The sequence below is a fragment of the Megalops cyprinoides genome, chromosome 2 (genome assembly GCF_013368585.1).
Source record: "Megalops cyprinoides isolate fMegCyp1 chromosome 2, fMegCyp1.pri, whole genome shotgun sequence".
Lineage (NCBI taxonomy): Eukaryota > Metazoa > Chordata > Actinopteri > Elopiformes > Megalopidae > Megalops > Megalops cyprinoides.
In genome coordinates, this window is record NC_050584.1 from 38,236,497 (window position 1) to 38,260,719 (window position 24,223).

The following is a 24,223-nucleotide window of genomic DNA, read 5'->3' on the forward strand; positions in this document are numbered from 1 at the left end:
ATTTAAATGAAATCACTTCCATGCCGTTGCCGGAACATCGCATGAGCACTGCAGTGGATAATTAAGGAGGGAAAGAGTTTCCTTTTTTAATTACAGCTCTGACTCAAACTACAAAGAGGAAACCCACAAAAAAGAGCTTTCCTCAGAGGAAAATGCAGGCATACATGGCTGATATGTGCAAAATAATAACAGTAGCAGCAAAAATAATTTTAAAAATCCTTCTATCAGTTTTGAGGAAGGTGTGAAATGGATGGTACAGAATTGATCTATATGTTTAATTTTTGAAATTTGATTTAGTGTGTTTACTTTATGGAAATTAATTTCAGAACATAAACTGCAACCCTAAACTGCAGTTTTCCAGTATAAGTCACGCCTGCATTTGCATTTAGCTCTGCAGCAGAGGTTTTTTTTTTCCTAATTTCCATACAGCTGCTTGTTTCTGTGGATTCATCTTCTGTAGTTTAACATATGATAGCAATTATCAGCATTGCCATTTTCATTAATGCTTTTCATAGTGAAATTCAATTAAAAGAATACCAATGTAATTTTTTCAATTTAGTGTGCTATATTTTGGAAACAAGTTGCTTATTTCCACAGTTACGGGGTATGAGCTTTGCAGTGTTTTAAAATATATCAACATTTAAGGTGTGACATATTGTCAGCTAAAATCTGTTGATGTGCTTGCTCAACTCCATACCACAGGTGTTATTTCTTCCAAGTACCCTGTGAAGGGCACCAGTTTTTCCATCTTGGTACACCATTGGGTATTAGCCAGGGGAACACTAGCACCACACTACAGTCCTTAGAGCTATTATACAATTATAATATCCCTTCACATCTATAATTGCCTCCTCCTGCTTCTGAATTGACAATTATTCTTAACTACCAAATATCAAACTCAGTCATGTGTCATAAAGCAACCTCAGGTAGAAATATATAAGCTCGCAGCCATGACCTCACCCTTGTATCTTGCTGGCTATTAGCACTTGTGGCCCAGTGCTATTCGTCAGAAAAAGGGTTGGTACCTAGCCATGCTAGAGTCACTACATTACTACCAGTTAGTTACTTGTTTGAAATGTATGACGAGGTTTAAAAGGCATGCATAACAACTACCTACCATGCCAGGGTCGAGGGGTGGCAGATTTTCCACACAGTCCTAATGCCTTCTTACCCATATAATTCATTCTGAGATGCAATGTTTTAATTTTGTTTTGATTTAACTGGAGGCTGCTTATTTGATTTATTTGATGTTTGTACATACATTTTCACATCAAATATTCCTATTGTCTATAATCATGTCAGTACTGGTTTATTCATCATTATCACTGTATAAAAATAAATTCTTATGGTTTTCATACTGTCTTCTGGCCTGTTTGGTAGCATTGGATCAGTACCATATCTTATTCAATAAAACTGTGCTTAACTGCAGGTATGGGAGTAATGTAGTCAAACTATAAAATGGGAGGCTCTTCTCAGCACCTATGCAGTCATCATTGGTAATGTTAACACAACTGAACAGCTCAAATAGGCCTCAGCTGATGCTAAGTGAAGTTTATATCAAAGGCAATTATCAGTATAAAGACTTGCAGTCCCCCTCTCATGTCTTCCTCAGAGCCCTTACACATCATGTGTCCACATAGTGAACACCTGCATCACAATATTGGAATACAATGGGAAGACAAATACATACTCTGTGTGTATATAAGCATTACCACAGGGCCATCGCACAAGCATAAACTAATAATGTCACACACATCAGCTGACTGTTTTCTTGATGCAGTTATAATGACAGTCAATGCCTCATTCCATGCACCACATAGGTAACGTACTGTGTTATCTATGCTTTCTTGAGCAGGTACTTTGCTTTCAGGACAGGCTGGCCTTGTCACAACTCTGTTCTTTCTCCGGAGGGATAATTGTTTCCTAAAGGGACTTCGTAATGTCAGACAGAACCTGGATCATTCCACCTTAGTGTGACTCACAGTCTCAGTCTGAAAACAACAGTGCTGATGCCCTGGACAGCATATTGTACTTAACCCCTATCACACCAGACAAACTGAGTATGTTGTATATGTTACGCACTGACAGTAACTTTTGTGAGACAGCAGAATTACTTGGGCTCACTGGCTGCTCTGCTAGCTGTTTAGGAAATACACAGGAAACCACGCTGAGGTTCCCGCCTTGCACAGGGACAATTCATAAATGTGAAGACAATGAATAAACTGAGCTAGCTATGTCGCATAACAACATAGAAAAATAAAAGTATAGAGGCAAGCAACGTTTTTCTTTTATTAGTTCCTTTGAAGCTCCCATTGAAATGTAATTAAAGAAATACATTTAGTGAGCACACACCAAAAAAAAAAAAAAAAAAAACTGAGGAGCATTGATAACCTTAATGTGCCACAGCCAGGGGTTTAGCAGTAGTTAGCAGCCCTTAATGGAAGCTCTTAAGGTCTTTAATATGTTTTCTCCAGTAAACGATCAGAGAATTCATTTTCCAGCCTGCCAATGATCTCTATCTGCAAAGTAAAAGGGAATTTACACAAAACACACCACAGGAGCCAAATTCTCCACAGGCTAAAGGCTAATTGGGTCTGAAATGAGATTTTAAGCTGCAGAATTAGTACAGGCCACAGTGCACAGCGCGCAAGGGCTGAGTGGGGGGTAAAAAAAATATCAAGAAAATAAACTTGGGTCAAGTTTCACATGGGGATAGAGTAATCGTTAGACCAGGACTGGCTAATGTGCCAGAGGAGCTAAGACAGACACTCTTACTAACAATTAACATTTCAGCAATGCTTCACCTGTGTTCACCCCAATTTTCCTGATTTAAAACTGAAGTTAGCTGCCGCTGCCCAATCAAGTTGTTGGCAGGGAGTATATATACTTATCTTTGTATGGTTACCACAAATGTCAGAGGCAATGGCTGTACAGAGCTTTCTTGGTGTCTGTGTGGAAGAGACGTATGTGTGTGTGTGTGTGTGTGTGTGTGTGTGTGTGTTGGGGGGGGGACTAGACATTGAAGATGGATAAAACAGAAGTCTGCAGTTGCTGCAAGACTAATGCGGGCAATTAAGAGCTTTGAGGATGCAGACATTTGTCTTCACTGAGTGGACAAAGACACACTGCATTCATAAGCCACATACTTGTTACTGTTTTTCAGTTACATTTATAATGTTGTTTTTTCAAGTGATTGAGCCAAGACAATCATTTTGGAAGCAAAGACATGCACACAGATGTAGAACAAGTTGGGCTCCTTTCAAAAACATAGTGTCTTTAATAGATGGAAGCTGTTCCAAAAGCCAAAGTGAATGCTGGCCAACAGTTAAGTGTAGAAGAAATCCAACTATTACACAGAAATATGTTTAATAAATGCCTTTTTCTCTAGTGTCTGTAAGAATGGTAAAGAAATTGTCTAGATGCTTTTAACATATTAGTACATTTTGTATATGAAAAATGTTATAACACTAAAATGTTGCTGTGCAGTGGCAATATCAAATGAGCTGTATTTTAAATGTCTACTTGCCAAAGTCCAAGTATTGCACACAAAATATATATGATACAAAATGCAGGTTAGCCATTCATGCGCCACCCTCATAAATCCATGCTTTATGTCCAAAGTTATAAGGCTAGCAAATACTTTTCTGGCACATCTTCCATGTATTTTTACACCTTCCCGCTGTCCTCCTTCACTCAGTCATCATCCATCAACAGAAGGACAAAGGAATAAAACCTCTCTAAATGTATTTTAATATGTGTAATTGCAAAGCTGGCAATGGCCCAGTGCTGGTTGAGTGAAAATAACACTTTCGAATGTTAATTGCCACTCGGTGGCGGGAGGAGGGCACGGCTGCGATGGCATCTGCAGTCTGTGTATGCCCCAAGGATTTGTCACTGCAGACCCCCCACTGCCCCTCCCACTCCCTCTCCCTCTGCCCAGTCTGCCAGCTGTAATTAGCAGCCCGAGCTCACATCAAATGGCGCCCCCCCATTACAGCAGAAAGGGGTCATCCTCTACAGCACAGGCCTTGGCCTTCTACACAGCTCTGTCTTTCATCTGGTGACTTCAAAACAACTTTTAACCAAACGAGTGAGCACACAAAAGCAGGACTTTACAGCCAATAACAACTTCAAAGAACGGGGGGGGGGGGGGGGCAAGAATTCTGCTCACGTCTCTCTGCCAAAGAGAGCGAAACGAGAGCAAAATGCCGTCCCGAGGTGGTTTCCAATACTCACACGAATAAACCTTATTTGAGCCTTGAGCTACATTACTTTGCGTGCGCAGATGCTTGCTCGGACAGCCCTGGAGTGAGAAGCCTCTCTATAGCCGTCACAGCCTTTAGAGAGCCGATGCTTGGCAGAGGATTTCTGTACAGGTGAGTCGGAGTCACTCGCCGTGTTAGAGGGAAGGGATCAGGTAGGGAGGAAGGGACAGAAGGCTCACCTGTGAAACAGGGCTTGGGATCTCAGACAAAGGGCACAGATTCACCTCACCAGCCAGGGACCCAGTCAGCACTGTTGTCCATTCTGCGCTGGAGAGCCGGAGCCAAGACTAAACACAACAGGCTGAATGTCTCTTTGACAGACATTCTCTTTCCCGTGGCCTCTCACAGGCATTCTGCTGAGCTGGACCGCAAGGGTGGTTCACGTCTCTGCCGTGGATGTAAACAGACCGTGCAACTGGTGAAATTACTGTAACTGTACAGACGGCTGCAAATGCCAGGCAGAGTCATCGCTAGTCCCGTACAGCTCTGCTCCAAAGAGCCCGGCAGCCAGGAAGAAACAACGTAAAAATGCAACCGAAACAGGTCTCTGTCTAAGGGGATATATTTCAACCATTACCGAACTCTGTCAGTGTATCAATGGTGATATGTGGCTTTGGACACAGCTGCTGCTCTAACAGCACGAGCTTCGAGATTTATTGGGCAGTTGTGCCGTTTCTGATTGCCACGTGGTCTTGCCCTTCGACACATATACATAAATTCAACACATCAAAAAAAAAAAGAAAAAGGAACATATATGTATCCATTCTGATAAACACAACTTAATGTGACAGGTACGGTGAGGTGTAGTGTACATCCAAGACGGCACACTTCATAAATATAGCAACCTGCCAGCAAACCTGAGTGAGGTAACGGAGGGAGGCCCATATGCACGGCAGATAACGAGCGGAGGTGTTGTCTCAGATTACTCCTCTGAACTCAGAGCTTCAATCAAGACATCTGCCTCACACACGTACGCATGCACGCACACACGCACAAACGCCCACGGGAGAACCACAACCAAAGGGGACCAAACCGGAGCTCCACTGAGCATGTGAAACAGCTTAACGTTAAGAGCCTGGATGTCACCCATCACAAATCACTCTCACACATTTTTGACACAGCTGTATGTTAGGAATGGTCCAAGGGCACATGAAGAAAAAAATGAACATACATCACATCCACACTGGTTTTATCTATATTGCTAAGTGACAGAATGGTAAGGCTCCACATGTAGCAGCATTCTTCACTAACCTGTCTGACTCATTTCGTGGGCGTCTATGTTCCTTGAACTGTACTATAGTTATCCACACGCAGACATGTAATTCAACACTAACAATACTATTTCCATTATGATCATGAACAGAGCGATCTGATTTTATCTTCAGGAGAGGCTTTCAGCTGTCATGCTCAACCATTTCTATATTCATTTCGCTCCCTCACAAAATTTCTTACCACTGTCCCAGGGCTAACATTATTTGTTATGAAATCAACACAAGGTTTGTTGAACTGCTTTAATCTTTCCCTCGTTAGCTGAATGTCAAGAATTACAGACACATCCTCAAACAAAGATGATTTACTGATGAAACAGAAATATTAGCCAGACACTGAATAACTTCATGAGCACATAGTAGATTTGGACAAAAAAAAACAGAAAAGCAAGGCCTCACTTCACATTTTAATAGCATTTTGTCATTTATTCTGCATTGAGTAACATTTATAAACATCATAATGGTGTCTGTTTGTCTTTTGTTGGTTTGTCCTTTGTGTGGTTACAAAAGTTATTGCAAATCAGTAAGAATCCCAGATTAAATAAAAAATATTTTCTATTAAACAGCCAGCTTCAAATCACCCCACCAACGCAGTAGAAAGACCCCCTAAGCACAAAAAATAGTTTCAAATCATGAATTTAAAAAATAGAAACAGTTTCTATATTTGGAGTCTTAATCCATCAGGAAACTGCTCAGTTGTATGAACATGACAAATGAAAATTAAGTTGCCCGGTCTAATAAAACAGTAACAATTCTTCCAGTTTTGACACCATTTTCTACGTGATCTCTTCTACTTCCCACCACAGCAACTATTTTTCATTATTCAGTGGAGAAACAACAGACACCAGCCATCGCAAGACCTACAACGCATCCTGGAATCACAAAGATAACAGCTGCGCGAGCAACCTCCAGCCGAACCGCCCACCACCGCTCCTCGGAGAGGTGATAGGACACAGGTGAGCCCAGCCTCTGAGCACAGCGCTGCCTTCGTTCCGTTCTGCTGCGTGTGTGTCTGCTCCGTTCACATTCGCTTCAAAGCCATGCGTGTGCGTGCAGACGGAGTCCCTGTCCCCACCCAGCCACCCGACGTGCCCGGCCTCGCACACGGGGGGGGGCCGCCCGCCGCCCCGCTCCTGTTCCGCCCCACAGAGCTAAACAGAGGCCACTGCGGGCAGGGTAATACATTCCTCCCACAATGGCTCCTTCCTCTGCCGTGATCCTGTGAGCGAATTTCTGCGCGGCCTGGCTGGGGCCGGTGAGGCAGGCGGGGCGCGAGGTAATAGCAGTGCTTATACCCCTGCAGAGTTCAATCGCTCCATTACAGCAAAGTCAAACCCAGTTGGACAGTGGGGAGGGGGCTGGGGGGGCAGGCTGAGAGAGGGTTCTGCAAGGGTACAGACAAAGAGGACAAAAGAAAATCTCTATATGATCAGGCAGAATGAAAAAAAAAAAAAAACATGATGCTTGCAAGCTTTCGGTCACAATTGCATTCATATGTAATAGACATCTATATTGCTGGTGTTGACACAGGAACGCCATCTCTCTTTGTCACTACAGTATATCACAACAGCAAAAGTAACAAGGCTAGTATGTCACTGACAGCTCGGCTCTGACTGTCAATTCATACAAAAAGCTTTAAATATGTACAGCTGAGTGAAGTTAAGAGATACGCTTACTCAGTAGTCAAGGGTCTCAATAGCACCTTGCAAAGACGGCTCATATGTCTTTTAAAATTTTAGTTGAGTAATGGAATACTTGTCAAAAAGTTACAAATATCCATCTATTCTAAACCGGTCTCATCTCTTACTTTGTGAAATTTTACAGAGCTTCACAAAATATATAAAAAAAAAAATTAATCTGACAGACAAAAGTGAATAGGATCTAACATCAAATTTCTACTTTTACAAAGAGTGCTACAATACAACTCCAGAATCAGATCTGGATGGGGAAAACATGTAAATAACTGCCCATGTATATAGTTAATACAAGTAAAACATGAAAAACACCCAAAAACTACCTTATTAACACAGTATGTTCACACAACTCTTAATGCTCCTGCAGACAAAACTACAGCAAAGTGTACAACCTTTGTTGCATTAACCATTTTTTCTTTGTACAAATATTTACTATATAAGGAATTCAGATATTTAAATACTTGTTTAACCCCATACCCCATACCACCCCAGTCCACTGTGTTTTGCAAAAAAAAAGAAATACATAATTGAAACTGTACACAAACATATGTATTGTCCACCTGGATTTATGCTCGTTGTTTTGGCTTGTTAGAAAAATAGTTATAGCTGGTTAAATGAAAAAAAAAAAAAAAAAACTACACAGATTGCCAACATTACATCCAAATGTACCCATTTTGTCAGAGATAGCAAGACGAGAGCAAGAGAGAGAGAGGAGAGAAAGAGAGGTATGATGTTGATGCTTTCGGTTGACAGTCCGGTATCGTTGGGTCGGGCAGGTGGGACGGACCGTTCCTGTTGCTCGACTGTTTTGGGACGGCCGGCGAACGACAACAACAGCGGCAGAAAAAAAAAAAACCCATAGACATGCAACCCTGCCAAACGTCTGTGTTGAGACTGAGCACCAGTTGCCCCCGGCTGTGAGGAAGCCTCCCAGGCTGTGTGGTAGAAGCTGCTGTGCAGCATGGCGCTCAGAGGGGAGAGGGGAGGACACTGAACACTGACTAGTCTTTAATACATGTGGCCGGAGCCTTCCTCCTGAGGGTAGTGCGCCTGGAGCAGGGACTCCATGAAGGACACGTAGCTGGAGCTGGGGGTGTAGGGCTCAGAGGGGTCCTCGGAACCTGCAGGGGGGAGGGGGGCGCCTGGGTTGGGGTTGGGAAAGTGCGCCAGGGCGGGGTCGAGGATGTTGGCCGGGGCTGGAGCGGGAGACCGGAAGGGGGCGTCGGTGGGGTTGGGTACGGGGGCAGGGGTAAGGTTGGGGGCGGAAGATGTGGTAGGGTTGGGGTCAGAAACCACGTTGGGCGTAACAGTGGGCAGGCTTGGCCCTGTGCAGGCTGGGGGAGACCCGGATACCGAGGGGTCGAGGGGAGCTTGTTGTGAAGGCGGGGTGGGGAGGCGAGGTCGCTTGGCTGCTTGTGCTTCATCTCCCTGGGCAGCACTGTGCTGGGGGTCCGTAACTGCGAAGGACTGAAACAGACAAGAGACAAACAGAGGTTCAGATCTACAGTCCCGTTTCTACAGTTACGTTGCTGTCCTCCGTCTGTCCTTCACTTTCAACACTGCATCCAATGCAAAAGGCATCTCTGAAAAATGGTACAATACTGCATTTGAGAAAATGATTTTCCTAAAATAAAGGACCACACTGCATTGAAACCCAATGAGACAGACTGAGTATTATATGAAATGAAAATGCCACGCCTCCCATGGGGCTCCGCTCACTCACCAGACGAGATTTGACCCTCTTGGGCAGCTCCTGCTCCATTGAGTGGAGCTCAGTTCGCTTAAGGGTCATCTGGGACTTATCCTCAAACTCCACCTGAGAGAAACACACAGGCTGTTTTTCTGCCTGTCGCTTTCTTCGTACGCAACAGTGCACCAGTATGTGTCAATCAGCATACGTGTGTTAAATGTGTATCCTTTACTTTGAAGCTGTCCTGCCTTCAATCAACAATGTATACAGAAAGCCAACATGTGAATTCACGAAATAAGCAAGGAGCAGGACTTTGTGTGATATGTCTCAAGGATTTTGTGTAATGTGACTAACAGAGGAGAGGACTCAAGAGCAGCACTATGGGAGTCCTGCTAAAACACTCTGCCTGTCTCCACCCGTGTCTCTTCCCCCCAGCTTCCTCATTACCAGCGCGACCTCGGAGGTGTCCTGGCGAGCTGAGTGTGTCTGTCGCACACCTTTCACAGACTCGGGGGACCACTGCTCTGGGTGAGACGCGGTAACGAGGAGCCGCTGCAGCATGCGGCTGCAAACAAGCGATTAGCGGCACAGGTGCTGCCTGCCTCATTAGAATGGAGACAGCGGCCCCGTGGGGGTGGGGGCCGCAGGTGGAGAGGGCAAGGTCATGCCCGTGCTCCCGCCGCTCTGACGCAACGGGGGCCAGGCTCCTTCCAGCACCCTGCTACGCCGCTACCACAAGCGGCCCCTGCTAATGCCTGCTCACAGACACGGGTGAGGAAGGGCTGTTCTGGGCAGGTTAAACGCGGTGAATTGTAGACCGTGAACAGGAAAAGCAGAGCTCTCAGGAGCCACCCTGCAGCGCTCATCTCAGGACAGCGCACAAGCCAGCACTCTAAACTCCCAGATTAACGGACCTGGCGGTGTCTCAGTGAGTTGTGTTCCTCTGGCGCACGCTGGGAGGCCCTGCTCCTGGGTTTCGCACCTCGTAAGCAGTACGCGGCCGCTTCATAAATTTCGGTCCCCGCGCCCGTGCATATATCTCTCAGGGCTTTACGTTTTTACTCCTGATGCATCAAGATACCCCGCTGTAATCTACAAGTGCAGCAATCTTTCTGAAATGCAAATAAATAACTGGCAGAGGGCCCTACCTGCTCCACACGTTTCGCCACAAACTCTCTGCAGCACTGGGGATTGTTGTTCACCTCTGCAGAGCAGACGCATCAGACTGCAGTCTGCCTGTCTTCAAATTGGAACGGGAAAGAAGCCGGACGCACAGACGCTGCCCTAACCTGGTAGTGCTTGTGGACGTGTTCCCTGACGAAGGAGGCGTTGACCACTTTGCCGTCCTGTGCGTGCACCAAGATGACCTCCCCAGCCTCCGGGGGCCCCATGCGTAGGCAGTCCTGGCTCTAGCAGGGGGGAGAGAGGGGGACACGCATGATCCCGGCCCTGCCGACAACGCGGCAACCGAGAGAAGACGGCACAGCAACGGGCTGGCGGGGATAACTCACCACGACGTTCTCGGGGTAGAGGTTGTCGCAGTAGGAGCCGTCGTCGTAGTTGACCTCGTAGAAGGTCTGCGTTGCCATGCCGATGATGGTGCAGCAGTAGTGCCAGCCGTCGCGGTTCCGCCCGATCACCTGCTGGCCCAGCGAAAGCTCGCGAGATGCCGGCCGTGACTGGGAGAGGAGGAGAGGGGGAGAAGCCGGTCCTCAGTTAACGAGCAAAGCGATGCTCTGGCTCGTTTCTCTGATGTGTGGGGAACACCCCAGCACATGTGCTATTGTTTCTGACCGTAGACCTAGACCAGCTATGAGCCACTACAGATGAAGACTAACTCAAACCTTTAATCCCCTTCAGTAAACAGTTAGGTTCCCATACTCAATGACATTTACCCCCCCACCAAGCATCTTTCAGCTGAAAGTAAGCTCACATACGTACCACCTTCTGATTGGGTATCTTGTGCTTGAGGCAGGTTACTGATACCACATACGGCCAATCGGCTGGCTTCATGAGCACCCCGGCGATGTGTGCACAGGTGACGTGGAAGGAGGTGGAGCAGCTCTCGAAGGAGCACTGGATGCAAGCACCGCGAATTTGCTTCGTGCTCTTGTGGCAGTACACGCACTTCTACAACACAGACAGACAAAAGATGCATTACACACTACATCATCACCATCGTCATCATCATTACCACCTGCACCACACAGGCAACTTAGAGATGCAGTGCTACATCCATGAAAAAAATGTTCTTTGTTTTTTCTCAACGTCAGTGAATAATTCTTAACAGTGGCCTAATGTCAAAGCCAACCAGCTTACTGAGCAGAAAAAAAACTGAGACATGTGACTAAATGACCAGAACAGTTTCAGAGCAAATAATTGGCCATTCCTGGTGTCTTCAAGAAAAATGGTTCCTTTATTGCAAGCCCAAGAATCACTCACTCGAACTAAGCCACACGTACAGAGAGCTGTACGTGTAGGTGAGTCTGCCGATTTTCCCACATGTACCGCTCACTCACTCTCCCCAGTGTTCATTGGAAAGACAGCATTTTTAACAGACAGCTCTTTTTACAACACCCTACTAATCATCGCATATTTCTGTAATATTACCAATCTTTTCACTAAGCTGCCAATCAAAATCTGTGCATATCTGCCTTTTGCTGAGACTCTGTGCAGATTTGTGCGGCGCTGAGATTTTACTCCTAAGCAGAGAGTTGGCAGCTGAAGGGCAAGACGCAAGGTGGGCGCTCCCACTCGCCTCCTTCTGTCTATCACTTTCCCTATCACTTGTCTCTTTCGCTCATTCCTCCCTCGTCTTTCCCTTTCAATCCCTCCCTTGTTCCTTCTTGTCCTCTCTCTCCCTGCCTCTTTCCTGACAGCTCGCACGCCGCCTGCAGTGACCTGGGGAAATCAATAAAAAGAAAAATTCTTTATTAAATTGTCAATACTTCATTTTACCCCCTGTGGGCAGGGGCGGAAATGTACAACAGCTCTCAATATCAGGCCCGCATTGAAATATTTCTCCCGCCGTTGTGTTGGCTGATTTAATATTCCAGAGGGGAGAATCATGAGACAGGGGAATAGATGGCAGAAAGAGTACAGAGAGATTTATTAATATTATTTCCTTATTTATTTATTTATTTATTTATTTGCTCCTTCTCCATTTCGCAGACAGCTGTGAGGCACCAGTCGAGGCTGCGGCTTCAACATATTTGACTGTTGTTTACACCTCCTGTGCTTTTAAAATACAGTTCGTACCTAAACAATTATTTTTGAGTGCATCAATCCTTACTCATTGATTAAGTGTTCCTCTACCAAGGTAATTTGGGTTTGGGTGAGCCAAGGTTTCGGCTTTAGAGAGGCACTGCAAGAGGGAAGTCAGGGAACCGGACAGAGATTGGCTGACGGTTGAACCTTCACCTCGGCATTTCTGTGCCCTTGAACCGGCTGCTGTGAAGTGCTGCAGGAATTCCAGGAATTTGAATGAGTTATAGAATACATGAGGAATAGGTGGGGCACTAGCACTCTAATACCCTTTCTACAGCGAATGTCCAGTCACCCAAATCATTGCAGGGCAAGCGTTTTCACAATTCCGCCTCCTCTCGCCATCTGAAGCAGAGCAGATCCGACAACCGACGGATGTAAATGATTTAATATCACATCCACACTTCCTCTGATAGATTATTTAAAGCAGAGATACATTATTTGTAGATTTGTGGCTGCGCCCAGAGACTGCGACAAAGCGTCGGAGAGAGAGCAGTCTGTTCAGAGACACGGCAGTAATAGGAAATTGCTTCCTGCCTGCAGGATCAATGCAGTTCATTTAGCGCAGTGAGAAATGACACCTGATTATTCAGCCATTCCACATCATTAATTATTCACATACTCCACAGCTCCCCAAAAACACCATTCATCCGGAGGGCTGGGAGAGCACGGCAGTCTGGCTGGTGTGCCGCTGCCTGCCTTCCAAGTCTGGTTGCTGGGCGGGGGGGCAGTGGCGGGGGGGGGCGGTTTGGGGTGTTAATAACAACTTATCTATTTGCATGACACCTCTATCACCAACAAGTTTCAAGTTTCACACCAGAATTCACACACTTTATGGCTTAATTGGTGTGAGGTACCCTATAGAGACAACTCAAGTCATATCTTTTTTTTTTTTTTTTACTTCTCAGGATAAATCTTACAGCTTGCATAAACGGTCTATGTGTCTACGTCCTACAAATGCAGCCCCAAGTTTGCGTTTATGGAAGCTCTCCGCAAGCATATCTGCACACAGAAAACAGACACTTCTCACAGAGAATCACATCTGATATGTGCCCACATGTCCCTTTTCCAGGAATCAGACATCAGCGCTCTGCACAAACAAACTACAGCTGTTGGGCCTCCAAAAACAGTAATAGGCTTTATCTCCAAACACAGACAGCGAATTAAAAGTGACCTGCCGGCCACAGAACAGCCGCAGAGTGACTGCTGCAAATGAATGCACTGTGGTTTGGAAACCTCACAGTCCACCCCCACCCCACCAAAAAAAAATCATTGGACTCAATCAAGTCCTGCAGTGCTTTCAATGTTCCATTTAAAACCTCTTTGTAGGTATTCTAATATATTCATGCTACACAATATGAAACATGCTTTGGAATGACATACATTGTTCAAGCTTGCATACATTTTATTTGTCCAAATAAAAACATTGGTCTCAAAAAACCTCATGTCAGTTTTTTGTAAAAACTTTTCCATTTCTAAATGTGTCTCTCATTTCAAAACATTACTTGAAGACTGCAGAACCACACTTCACGTTCAAAGCACTTCCACTGGGAGAGTGAAAGCGTGCCAGTGTTGTGCACAATTAACAGGACCGACTCTGAACAGACTGGCTTAGAGGAAAGGGCAGTTAGTGGGAGGAACTGCAGCCCTGACGCAGTCACCCACTGAATGCGATCGGAGAGGAGCGCACTGTGGGCGCAGGGCACTCGAGCAGGCGGCACTCTCCGGCTGTCTGCTCTGCTCAGTCTCTGTGTCCGTCTCCACCTCAACCCCCCACCCCCCACCTCCAAGGAGCGCATCAGCGCACCCCCAGGCTCCCGCTGCCTCGTCTGGCACCTCAGCGCCGGGCTCCTCCCGCCTCTCCTCTCGAGAAACCTGGGAGGCCCGTCTCACGAGCGCTGCCAACCGGCCGCGGCGCCAAGACGGGGGCTGGGGGCTGCGGGGGGGGAGTAATGTGTCAGGCTCTGCAGGCCGAAAAAACCAACGCGCAGAGAGAGCCAACTCTATGAGAGCCCGAAGGGCTAGTGCGCTGTGTAAATTCAGCTCCTGACACAAGGGGCCAACGCAGCTCAAGAACGATTCTACTGCCTCCAAAATCAAACCTCTGGTGTAAAATTTGTCAAAGAGAGATAATGCTGTGAGCAGATTTTTGTTACAGTCATCATACAATATGAATCCCAAATACAGCACACGAGTTTCAAAGTGATATTTAGAAATACCATCATTTTAAAGGAAGAAATTAAGAAAAAGAACTGAATTGAAAATGTGAAAATATTTTCCTTTACCACAAATTTCCTAAATAAAAACTAATGAAAATTCCACAGGAAACTTGTGTACTGGTAAACACACAAAAAAATGTAGACAAACCCTCATTTACACACTCTGAAGGCAAGATGAATTTGAGAGCAAAGCCACGAGAGTAATTCTCCAGTGTTATTGAGCAAATAAACAGCCATATTGGTTGAGGAAACAGAAGTCCCCAGTCGGAGTTTACGGCACAGCACAGGCTGGCACGTGAGCTTTGGATAGCGCTCCACTGGGGGGGAGTGGTCTGCCGCGGCTCAGGGTCCAGCACCCTCAGAACTCACCAGGCTCTTCCTCTTTTCCGGAATGGCGCTAACGTCCACCGGCTCCCTCTCGATGGCGTTGATGAAGCGGGCCTCAGGCACTGCGATGGCACAAATCACGTGCACCCACCTGGACAGCGAGTTCAGAGGTAAAGAGGTCGGCCTCCTCATACATTAAAACTAATCTTAATCTCGGTTAATGACACCTTTCTGTAAGACCACCCAGCTTCTCAGGATGTCCTATCTGAAGATACTGACCTTCCGTCTGTGGTCATTTTGAGAGCACCTCCTCTTAAATTGCACAAACAGCAGTCCTGCAAGAACACAGAGTGCACGAGTTAGAGAGCACAGCAGTGGGAGAGCGAGAAAACTGAACAGTCATCCTCCTACAAATTCTGCTGCTGCTCAGGGGTGAATTTTCAGACTCCTTCAAAAATACATTCCTGAAACTCATCCGAGAGTCTGATGAAACAAGAACAAACAGTTTACCAATCTGAACAAAGAACATTCTCACACAGGAATCGGGGCCAGTTTGAGACAGTGCTACGCTCCGTTTTTCCCGCAGATCTAGCTGCGATGCTTACCGAATCCTCTGCAAGATACACAACGAGAAGTGTGTGGAGAGAGCGGCATGTAGAGAGAGCAGTGTATGGGGAAAGCAGTGTGTAGAGAGAACAGACTGAGGTGAGAGCAACCTGGAGTGCAGCCTGGGCTGAAGAGTCTGAGACAGCAGAGGTGTGCAGAGCGGGAAGCATCACTCACCACTGTCCAGGCTCCAGCTGTACACCTAGAGCAGGTCCAGGCCTCGTTCAGCCTGTCCGGCCTGACACCGTAACAGCCTAGGGAAGGAGGAGGGTTTTACAGGTCAGCTACCTCTGCAAATCCACTGGGCTGTGGTACATCACCACTGCCGGTCAATGCAGCTTTGAATTCAAAAAATCGTGACAGCGGAAAAAGCATGACAGAGGTAAGTGAGAGAGGTCAATTTTACCCCACTTTACGTATGACAATATATAGCACTATATATTAAACAACTACAAGACACTTCTGTTCAGAAGAGCCCATTTCATTATAAGTGTTCCAATGTTTGTGTGGCTTCTATTGAAAGAAGAATGGCTCTCTACAAAGACGCGCATTGTCTAAAATTAATCTTCCGTGGCACAGCCCCTTAAGACAAAATGCTTCAATTACTGGGGGGTGGGGGGTGGGGGTTGGGGGGGGATGGGCAATGCACACAAAAGGGAGCCAGACAGAGGCTCTGCTGTGCATTTCTACATCTCTGCCTATTTTCCCTCTATGTTTTATATTATCAATATCCAGGGCACTATCCCAGTCAGGCCAGACCTCCCCTGGATAACGGATGAAATCCCACCTCCCGCGTCTTAGCTCGGGTTTAGCGGTAATAAGGGCCCAGGAGGACCGCAGCCCAACCGCGAGAGTCAACAAGGCATGGACACTGCCTCCTGCAGGGAGCCTTTATCACCGCAGCCGGACACAGGGCCCAGTCTCTGTCACTGGAGGAGCACCGTGTGTTCGGCCCCAGGGGCTTCCCTGTCCTTCACTGATGCTTATGCCTCTGCCTGCTGTGTGTGTGTGTGTGTGTGTGGGGTGAACTGTGTGGGGTGAAGTGTGTGTGTGTGTGTGTGTGTGGGGTGAACTGTGTGTGTGTGTGTGTGTGTGTGTGTGTGGGGTGAACTGTGTGTGTGTGTGTGTGTGTGCCTGCACTTGTGAGGTGGAGCAATGCCGCTAACTCTCATTCAGAAGAAACCTGAGATTAAGACACGCTAAAGCAGCGGCACGGCGTCACCTCCGGCTTCATTTAGGACTCCTGAAGCTCCACTCCAGGCCACGTTCAGGCCGCCAATGAGACAAACGAGCGAGGCCCGCTCACGCGCATCGGATGTTAACAAGCTCCCTGACATCCGGAGCCGCGCTGCGATGGATGCCCACGGAAGTGAGCAATAACAAATAAATAACGAACGGGAGGGTCATTAAAGAGGAGGGGAGTTTCTGGAGTGTGTCCTTCAGCAAAACGAGCCCAATCTTCCCCGCGCCCATGGCAGACAGCCCTGCATGCAGGAGGAGTGAACAGCCAGCACTTAAAAGCTCAGCAGGGGGAATGGTGCCCCAGTTAGTTTGGCCTGTTCAGGACCCAGCAAAAATCAGTCAGGGAGGAAGGGAAGAGTTGAGTGGCACCTTGGTCTTGAGAGCCAAGTAATTGTTTTGTGCTTTTTTTTTTTTTTTACAGGCCAGAATAGGGCTGCCTACAGAGCACTGGCCCTGAACAGGGCTCAGTTTGAAACAAGACCTCCAGAACGGTGAGGCGCCAGCTGAGACAAGTGTATACACATTGGTTTCAGGTTTCAGTTCCTTCAGCCAGCACCACTGGCCAGACCCTGGAGTGTGGAACAAAGCCAATTTGCTCTGCTGTTGTGGGATCTCTGTTGTTGTCACCAAACGACACAGGCAGGTTCAAACCTGGGCCTTGGGGCTCAGCCTGCACCCCACTCCAAACGCCTTGCCGACTGAGACATTCAGAGTTTGCCAACAGAAATAACACATCTTAAAAAGTTAATCAAAACATGGACCAACTAGCAACCTTATGAGTACAGTACAATAATTAGTGGGGTAATATGTACCTCAAATGCAGCACAAAAGCCATTGGTGTATAGGCTGTGGTGTACTTTTATGAATGTACAGCACGGATCGAGGCATCAGTCCTGTTTATGCAAGTTCCTAAGGAAGGTGTCAGTTCATGAACAGAGTGCACCAGGCACAGAATGAGGCAATGAGAGCGGTGACACTTGGCTGCCTTCTCTGCATGCACAATTCGCCACCAACACCTGACTCCCCACAACAGCCCAGTTAATTGGCTACGCAGCTTAGACTGGGGAGAGAAGGACACAAACTAAATGTCTCTTTTCTTTTTTTCCCAGGACTAATGTCTCCTGAAGTTCAGGCTGAGTGACAGTAAATTGGGTAAAATGTTATTTTGATTGGCATTTTGATCCTTCCAAAAACCACCTCAGGCAACGGAGAATTTGCAGAGGGAATTTAGATTAATACAGCGAGCAAATTAATGGGGCTATTACTTACAGCGGGTAAATCCAGGAAAGAAAAAAAAACAACTGTGAGGAGAAGGGAGAAGTTAAGAGTGGGCTGAGGAAGTGCACTCACTGGCGTGGACCTGGAGGCTGCAGCTCGGGCAGGACAGCAGCACGCTGGTGCCGTCGTCCCCGATGTGCGAGTTGGAGGGCAGGGGCTCCGTGTTCTCGCCCCCCGAGCTGAAGCACATCTCGGGGACGAGTGGGCGGGTGCGAGTGCCGCAGCGGGACACGGGGCTGATGGGAGCGTCCGCGGGCAGGGAGGGATCCCGCTGGGGCTGAAGGGGGGGAGAGAAACAAGGAGGGGAGGACAGCCGTGTGAGGGCCTGTCTCTGTGTCACACTGGTGTGTGTGTGTGTGTGTGTGTGTGTTTGTGTGCTGGTGCACAGCTGCACTGCTCAATACCACCCTCCGTGCTTAAAGTGCAGACTGCAGCTGAGAACAGCTGGGGATTTATCTACCATTTATCTGTCATAGAAAGATCTGACAATTTGCTCATTGGTGATTACCCATTAACATGCTGCATATTTTATCCACTCAGTTATGATCTTATGATTTACACTGCCAAACCAAGAAACCATCTAAAATGGCACAAAGCACTCAAAAAGACATATCTACATGTCTATATGATCTATATGACGTCATTTGCATCGGTGCCCAACCTGTGTGTAGGGTGAGAACAGGGTGCAGATGGCGCAGTACGGCTCCATGGGTGCCACCGCCGCATTGAAGCGCCGCTCCGCCAGGAAATTGGGCGAACGGTTCTGCCAGAGGTGGCACCCCGCCGTCTTCTTCTCCTCCTCCTCCATGTCGCCCTCCACTGGCAGGGATGAGTACAGCTCTGGAACCGAAGCACAGCACGCGGCAGCGTGGTGAGGTCTACGTGCCAGTCTGCGTAATTGCAGACAGGAGCTTCCCTGTGGAACACTGGCACGCAATGTGGAGAGACCGAAGCCCAGCGAGAGGGGGGTCAGGGGCCACGCTCGTGTTCCACCATCACTCTCATTCATTATCTTTCCCTCCTGCCATGTTTTCCCTCCCTCCCCACCTTCCCCTCCACCCCTCTCCCTTGGCGCTCCGCCTTCGGAAGTGCAGGGCTGACAGCGTTCCCCCGCTGCCTGTGAAAGTGACTTTGAAAGCAGGTAATTGGGAATCATGATCCTCGGATCAATAAGTGTCAGTCGGACAACAGCGACCACGAAAAAGCACAGGGGATAAGAAAGAGAGGGAGAGAGAGAAACAGAGACGAGAGAGACAAGAGACATGAGGACGGGGGGGAGAGACAGAGAGAGAGAGAGAGAGAGAGAGAGACCCGCTGCAAGCAACCGCCTTTCAAAAACCTGCTTTAAAAAAATCTTTAAATTTTTAAATATTTAGTGAAACAGAGGTCTAGGAGGGATCACATTCCCCAGCATGTTTGAAAAAAAAAGATAGATGACAGGCACACACAGACATGAAGAACAAGAAATAAAGCGCCATTTGGATCGCTCTGATCCGAGACACGGAATTCCTTTTTAACTAAGGCAGCCTTCACACCGCGGCCGCCTCACCACACTCATTGTCAGAGGCTCCGCTGTTTGGCTCAGTGGGCAGGTTTAGCATCGGCTGTACAGTACGGGGGATTACGAATGAATGAATGGGCTGTAACCACCGCGCGCACAAAAGCCCCAAATCTGCCGCTGCTGCTTTTCATAAAGAGGATCACATGCTTGGTTAGGGAAACAAGATTTATACACACAAACAATGGCGCAGGGAAACGTGTGCTTCGGTGGAGGCTGCTCACCCACACATCCACACATAGCGACGATTGCCACGGTTACTACATATTACGCTAAAGCTGGCATTAACACCAGCATCTTTTTTTGTTATTTATATTTTTGTGTTTTTCCCCTTCTTCATCCACCTAGTAGTCACCAATTATACACTTAACCACCGACGCCACCACAATGGCAACCACGGAGTTTGGGGTAAGCAACAGTCCAACAATAGGTCACGATTATTTTTCATACTTCAAGTCTTGCGCGGCACCAGCAGGCATTACCCTCCTGAGAGTAACTCTGTGTGCCCAAGCAAGTCCAAGGGTGCCAAGAGCGGAGTGACAAGGGGAACCTGGCTAACCAGCTCGCCCCGATCCCAACTGAACAAAGCCAATCTGTTCCGCCATTTTGGGTTCAGTTTTTACTGGCAAAAGTCACAGTCTGTTTCGCACCTGATCTGTAGGGCTCAGCCTGCGCCTGGAACAAGTGCTTTTACTGTCTGAGCTACTCAGAAGCCCTAACACTGGCATCATTCACCAAGACCCCACCTTCATCGCTGGACGCCTCCTGTTTGACGATGAAGAGCGGGGAGCGCATGGGCGGCTTGCTGAAGGGGTGACGGCGGCTCTTCTTCACTTCTACCCTCTTCTTCAGCTTGGAGTACGAGGAGGGGTTCGGCTGCAGGCACACACACAGAGTATCCTCTCGTTTATAACACAATTCCCATAACAGATCAACAAGGTGTCAACGTACTTCTTTTTGGAACTTTTGTATTTGAGCCTTTACATTCACAGGGGAGATTGCAGTGTGTTACCAATGAGAGGCCCCACCTGAGAGGCCCATTTTTAGATGGCAAGAAAAAATAAATTACAAAGACAGCTACCTAGTTAAATTGAGTCGTGACTATGTTTATCTAACTAGTTAGACATAACATTTTCCTGTGCTTCAGGGAAAGGTTCTGGGAACCATGGTGAGATGAGGAGATTAGATCTAACATAATTACACATAACACAGAGCATGTCAGTAAATGGAGAGATTCTGGGTGATTAGTATAGATTTGCTCACTACTGCCTTTGGTCAGCAAATGAGTCCAAGGACAATGATTCAGGAAGGCTTCATACTGTGTCGGACGAAGAGGTTCAAAACCCATCCGAACAGTCTTACCTGAATGCCCCTCTTCTCAGCTCTCCCCTCTGCTGGCATTTCCGTGTCACTGCTCTCCTTGTCAATCTCGCCACTGTCTTCAGGCTTGACAGGCGACTTGGAGGTGGCAAACTGCTCAAAGGCCTCCTGGAAGGACAGACGTCCCTTCGGAAGGGCAGTCTTCTTGGACTTGGGTGTGACTAACAGGGTGGGGATGATAGAGTCCTGCTGGTCCTTCTCCTGCGCCCCCTGGCCGAGGGAGGCCGCGAGCATTCGAGCCAGGTCCTCCTCGCCCTCCGCTGGCTTCTTCTTCTTCTTCTTCTTATTCTTCTTCTTCTCTGTCTGCTGGTCAGGAGCTGGGGATAAAAGAGGGTTTTTCAAATATGACAGGGGCATTCACAAAGCCACAGAGAAATGGATTGGGGCATTCAGGGAGACGGCCCCAGGCAGATGGATCATGACATAAAGTCAATGGCTTTGTTCAGGCTTGTTCCCTCTCTCGCCCCCCCTTACCCTCTCCACTGCTGCCGGCCGCCTCCCCTTGCTCCTCTTCATCCATGGCCTCCAGAGCTTTCAGAGCCTCCTGGGCCATCCTCTCTGCACGCTCCTTCCGCCTCTGGGCCTCCCTCTCCTCCACCTGCCGCTGGTACGCCACCAGGTCCAGCTCCACGCCCTCCTCCATCAGCACCTTCACCTCCTCCAGCTTCAGACGCCTTAGCTGCTGCTTCTTCTGCAGGGCCCTGAGCCAGGAAGAACGCCACACGTTACACAGACTGACACAGACACACCTGAGAAGAAATTAACAAACACACACACACACACACGCACACACGCACACACGCACACACACACACACACATATATATACACACACACACACACACACACACACACACACACACCCAACACACACACACACACGCACACACACACACGGACACACACACACACACACACACACACACACACACACACACACACACGCACACACATGCACACACACGCACACACAGGCACTGATGCCAGCAGAGGCTGTGACAGGATCTGGACAGAGAGATGGATGCAATTACAGATCAGAAACAGGCAAAGAGACAGAGAGCACCAAGGACAGAGAGACAGACACAGTAACTGTATAGGCACTACTACACAAAAAGAAACTCAGGCATGAGACTGGGAAAGTGAAATGCTTGGTTGCTACTCTTTAACAAGCACTGTCCGCATTAAATTCAATTCACCATTTAGACTCATGATGTAAACATTTACAACAAATCTTGTAAAATGTACGGGTTATCTTGAGAGCATTTTTCTGTAATTGTGAGCTCTGGACAAAGCACCAGTCTTGGTTCTCCAGTGCTGTATCCAATGTCCCAATTTGCTCATTGTTAGAAATGAATACAGCCCAAAACAACCCATGCTGGCAAGACATCTGTACTATTTTCTAAACCAATAAGGGTTATTTGCTGGGACAGAGTCATGCATGTTGTCAATAGCCACTTGATAAATTCGCTTCAGTAGGAAACAATTAGGCATTATGCATAGAGAAGCAAACAGGAGTTGCGTCCAGTTCAGTATTTCACCTTGTAATAAGTGGAAGCAAATCATTTTTTTTTTTCAAATGACTAACTACTGTTAACTCTTCATACAGAATTTGAAGAATGATGTCAACACTGAATTGGACAGACTTTCAGACAGTGCAGTATTTTTATAATAACTATACCCTGATGTGATTAACATGCTGACCCTCTGCAACACCAAATGCACACCTAACTAACCCCTGACAGTGTACCAGAATGATTAACCCTCAGGAGCCGTGTGTGATTGTGATTAACATTGTATATCTTGAGTAACTGTTTGCAAGTGTGATTAGCACAGTTAACTCTCAGTAACACAGTGTGACTAATTAATCCTGTGTAACACTGTGTGCGTGTGTAATTAGCAATCAGTAACGCAGTGCACATGATTAAGCCTTAATGCAATGAACGACTGCAATTAGTCCTCAGTCATACAATGTGTGAGTCTGATTATCCTCAGTAACGCAGTGCATGAATGTGATTAACCTTAAGTGATACAGAGAACGTGTATGATTATTATCAGTAATACAGAGTGTGAGCGTGATTATCCTCAGTAACACACTATGAGTGTGTTTAACCCTCAGTAATGCACTGTATGAGTGATTAACCGTAAGTAATGCAGTGCATGAGTGTCAACTATCCTCAGAAACACTGTGTGAATGTAATTATCCTCAGTAATGCAGTGCATGAGTGTGATTATCTTCAGTAATGCACTGTGAATGTGATTAACCCTGAATGTGACTGGTAATGCAGTCCATGAGTGATTAACCCTAAGTAATGCAGTGCATAGGTGTGATCATCCCCGGTGACATAATATGTGGATCAAGGGGCCATTTCCCACCTTCGCAACAGCTTGTCCCTATAGGTGACCCGTGTCTCTCTCCAGAGCTCCAGTTCAGGGCTGGTGAGGGTGGTGGGTCGTTGGTGGTCCAGCACAGTGACATCCTTGCCCTGTTTCCACTGCTCATAACGGTCTGGTTGCAGGCAGCGCACAAACACGTCCATGGAGATCTTAACCATGTCTTTGCGGCATGTGCACTGTGAGGACAGAGAGTACGTTAACAGGTTTATGAGTAGGTGTAAGGCCCATTTTAAGGGTGGAGTATATTCAACAAAAATTCATCATAAGAAACAGACAAATATTCATTAAGAGTTCATATCAGTTTAAGCCAAACAAAAAATAAAAGGCTTGAGAATAAAGATAAAATGCTGTCAATCAAGAACAACCCCTTAAATTCACCACCACAGTATGGTTTCCCAGGTTAGATTGGAAACTGCAACTGTCACTTTTACCCAACACACCAATGAAGAAGAGCAGAGAAAGCAGGCCAAGATGTTCACTGTCACAGTTCAAACCTAAAGACTGCCTCACTTCAAACTTCAAAACCTGAAGACTTCCTCACTCTTTGAGTTTCCATAAGACATTATCCATTCAGTTCAATACACATTAGCATTTAATGGGTAAACATAAAAAAGGCATATTTTTCCACTCGTACATTGTGTGCTACACAAAGAATGCCGTGTTTATCCAGAACCACGCCAGAACCATTCCTTCTCATCCCAGAGGGAAAGATTATTAGGTTCATTCTCAACACATAACACATGAATATACTGCCTATCAGGGCCTCCCATATCCAAAGCACAGAGAAACATCACCCTCTAAATAAAGAGTCGCTGTAACACAGGATCCACAGTACACGGAAGGGGAAACAAAGTTGCCAAAATGAGACAATTTTGAACAAAATTCAACAAAACTGCTTGGGGGAAACAATCCCCTCATGGCATTTTTTGCTGACCCCAAGAAGTAAGACAATGCCATAAGACAAATGCATGTTTCAGAAGCAATTTTCCAAAAAATGGATTTTGTGTCAGTTATCACGTTTTTGCAGAATGGTCTCCA

The 24,223-nt window shown here is 46.9% G+C and overlaps 1 protein-coding gene across 2 annotated transcripts in view; it reads right to left on the minus strand.

Moving 5' to 3' along the window:
- Positions 1-7,794: 7,794 nt before the first annotated feature.
- kdm4b (lysine (K)-specific demethylase 4B) overlaps positions 7,795-24,223 on the minus strand; it is a 63,671-nt gene continuing 47,242 nt past the window's right edge. For both annotated transcript variants that reach the window (XM_036521556.1, XM_036521558.1), the window contains 14 exons: positions 23,165-23,361; positions 21,266-21,492; positions 20,774-21,108; positions 20,158-20,287; positions 18,515-18,693; positions 17,926-18,130; positions 15,511-15,587; positions 15,007-15,062; positions 14,770-14,878; positions 10,859-11,047; positions 10,429-10,596; positions 10,207-10,326; positions 8,951-9,043; positions 7,795-8,694 (listed from right to left, as the gene is read on the minus strand). In XM_036521556.1, the coding sequence (XP_036377449.1) occupies positions 8,236-8,694; positions 8,951-9,043; positions 10,207-10,326; positions 10,429-10,596; positions 10,859-11,047; positions 14,770-14,878; positions 15,007-15,062; positions 15,511-15,587; positions 17,926-18,130; positions 18,515-18,693; positions 20,158-20,287; positions 20,774-21,108; positions 21,266-21,492; positions 23,165-23,361 (2,544 nt within the window). In that variant the 3' untranslated portion in view covers positions 7,795-8,235. The remainder of the gene's footprint in view (positions 8,695-8,950; positions 9,044-10,206; positions 10,327-10,428; positions 10,597-10,858; positions 11,048-14,769; positions 14,879-15,006; positions 15,063-15,510; positions 15,588-17,925; positions 18,131-18,514; positions 18,694-20,157; positions 20,288-20,773; positions 21,109-21,265; positions 21,493-23,164; positions 23,362-24,223) is intronic.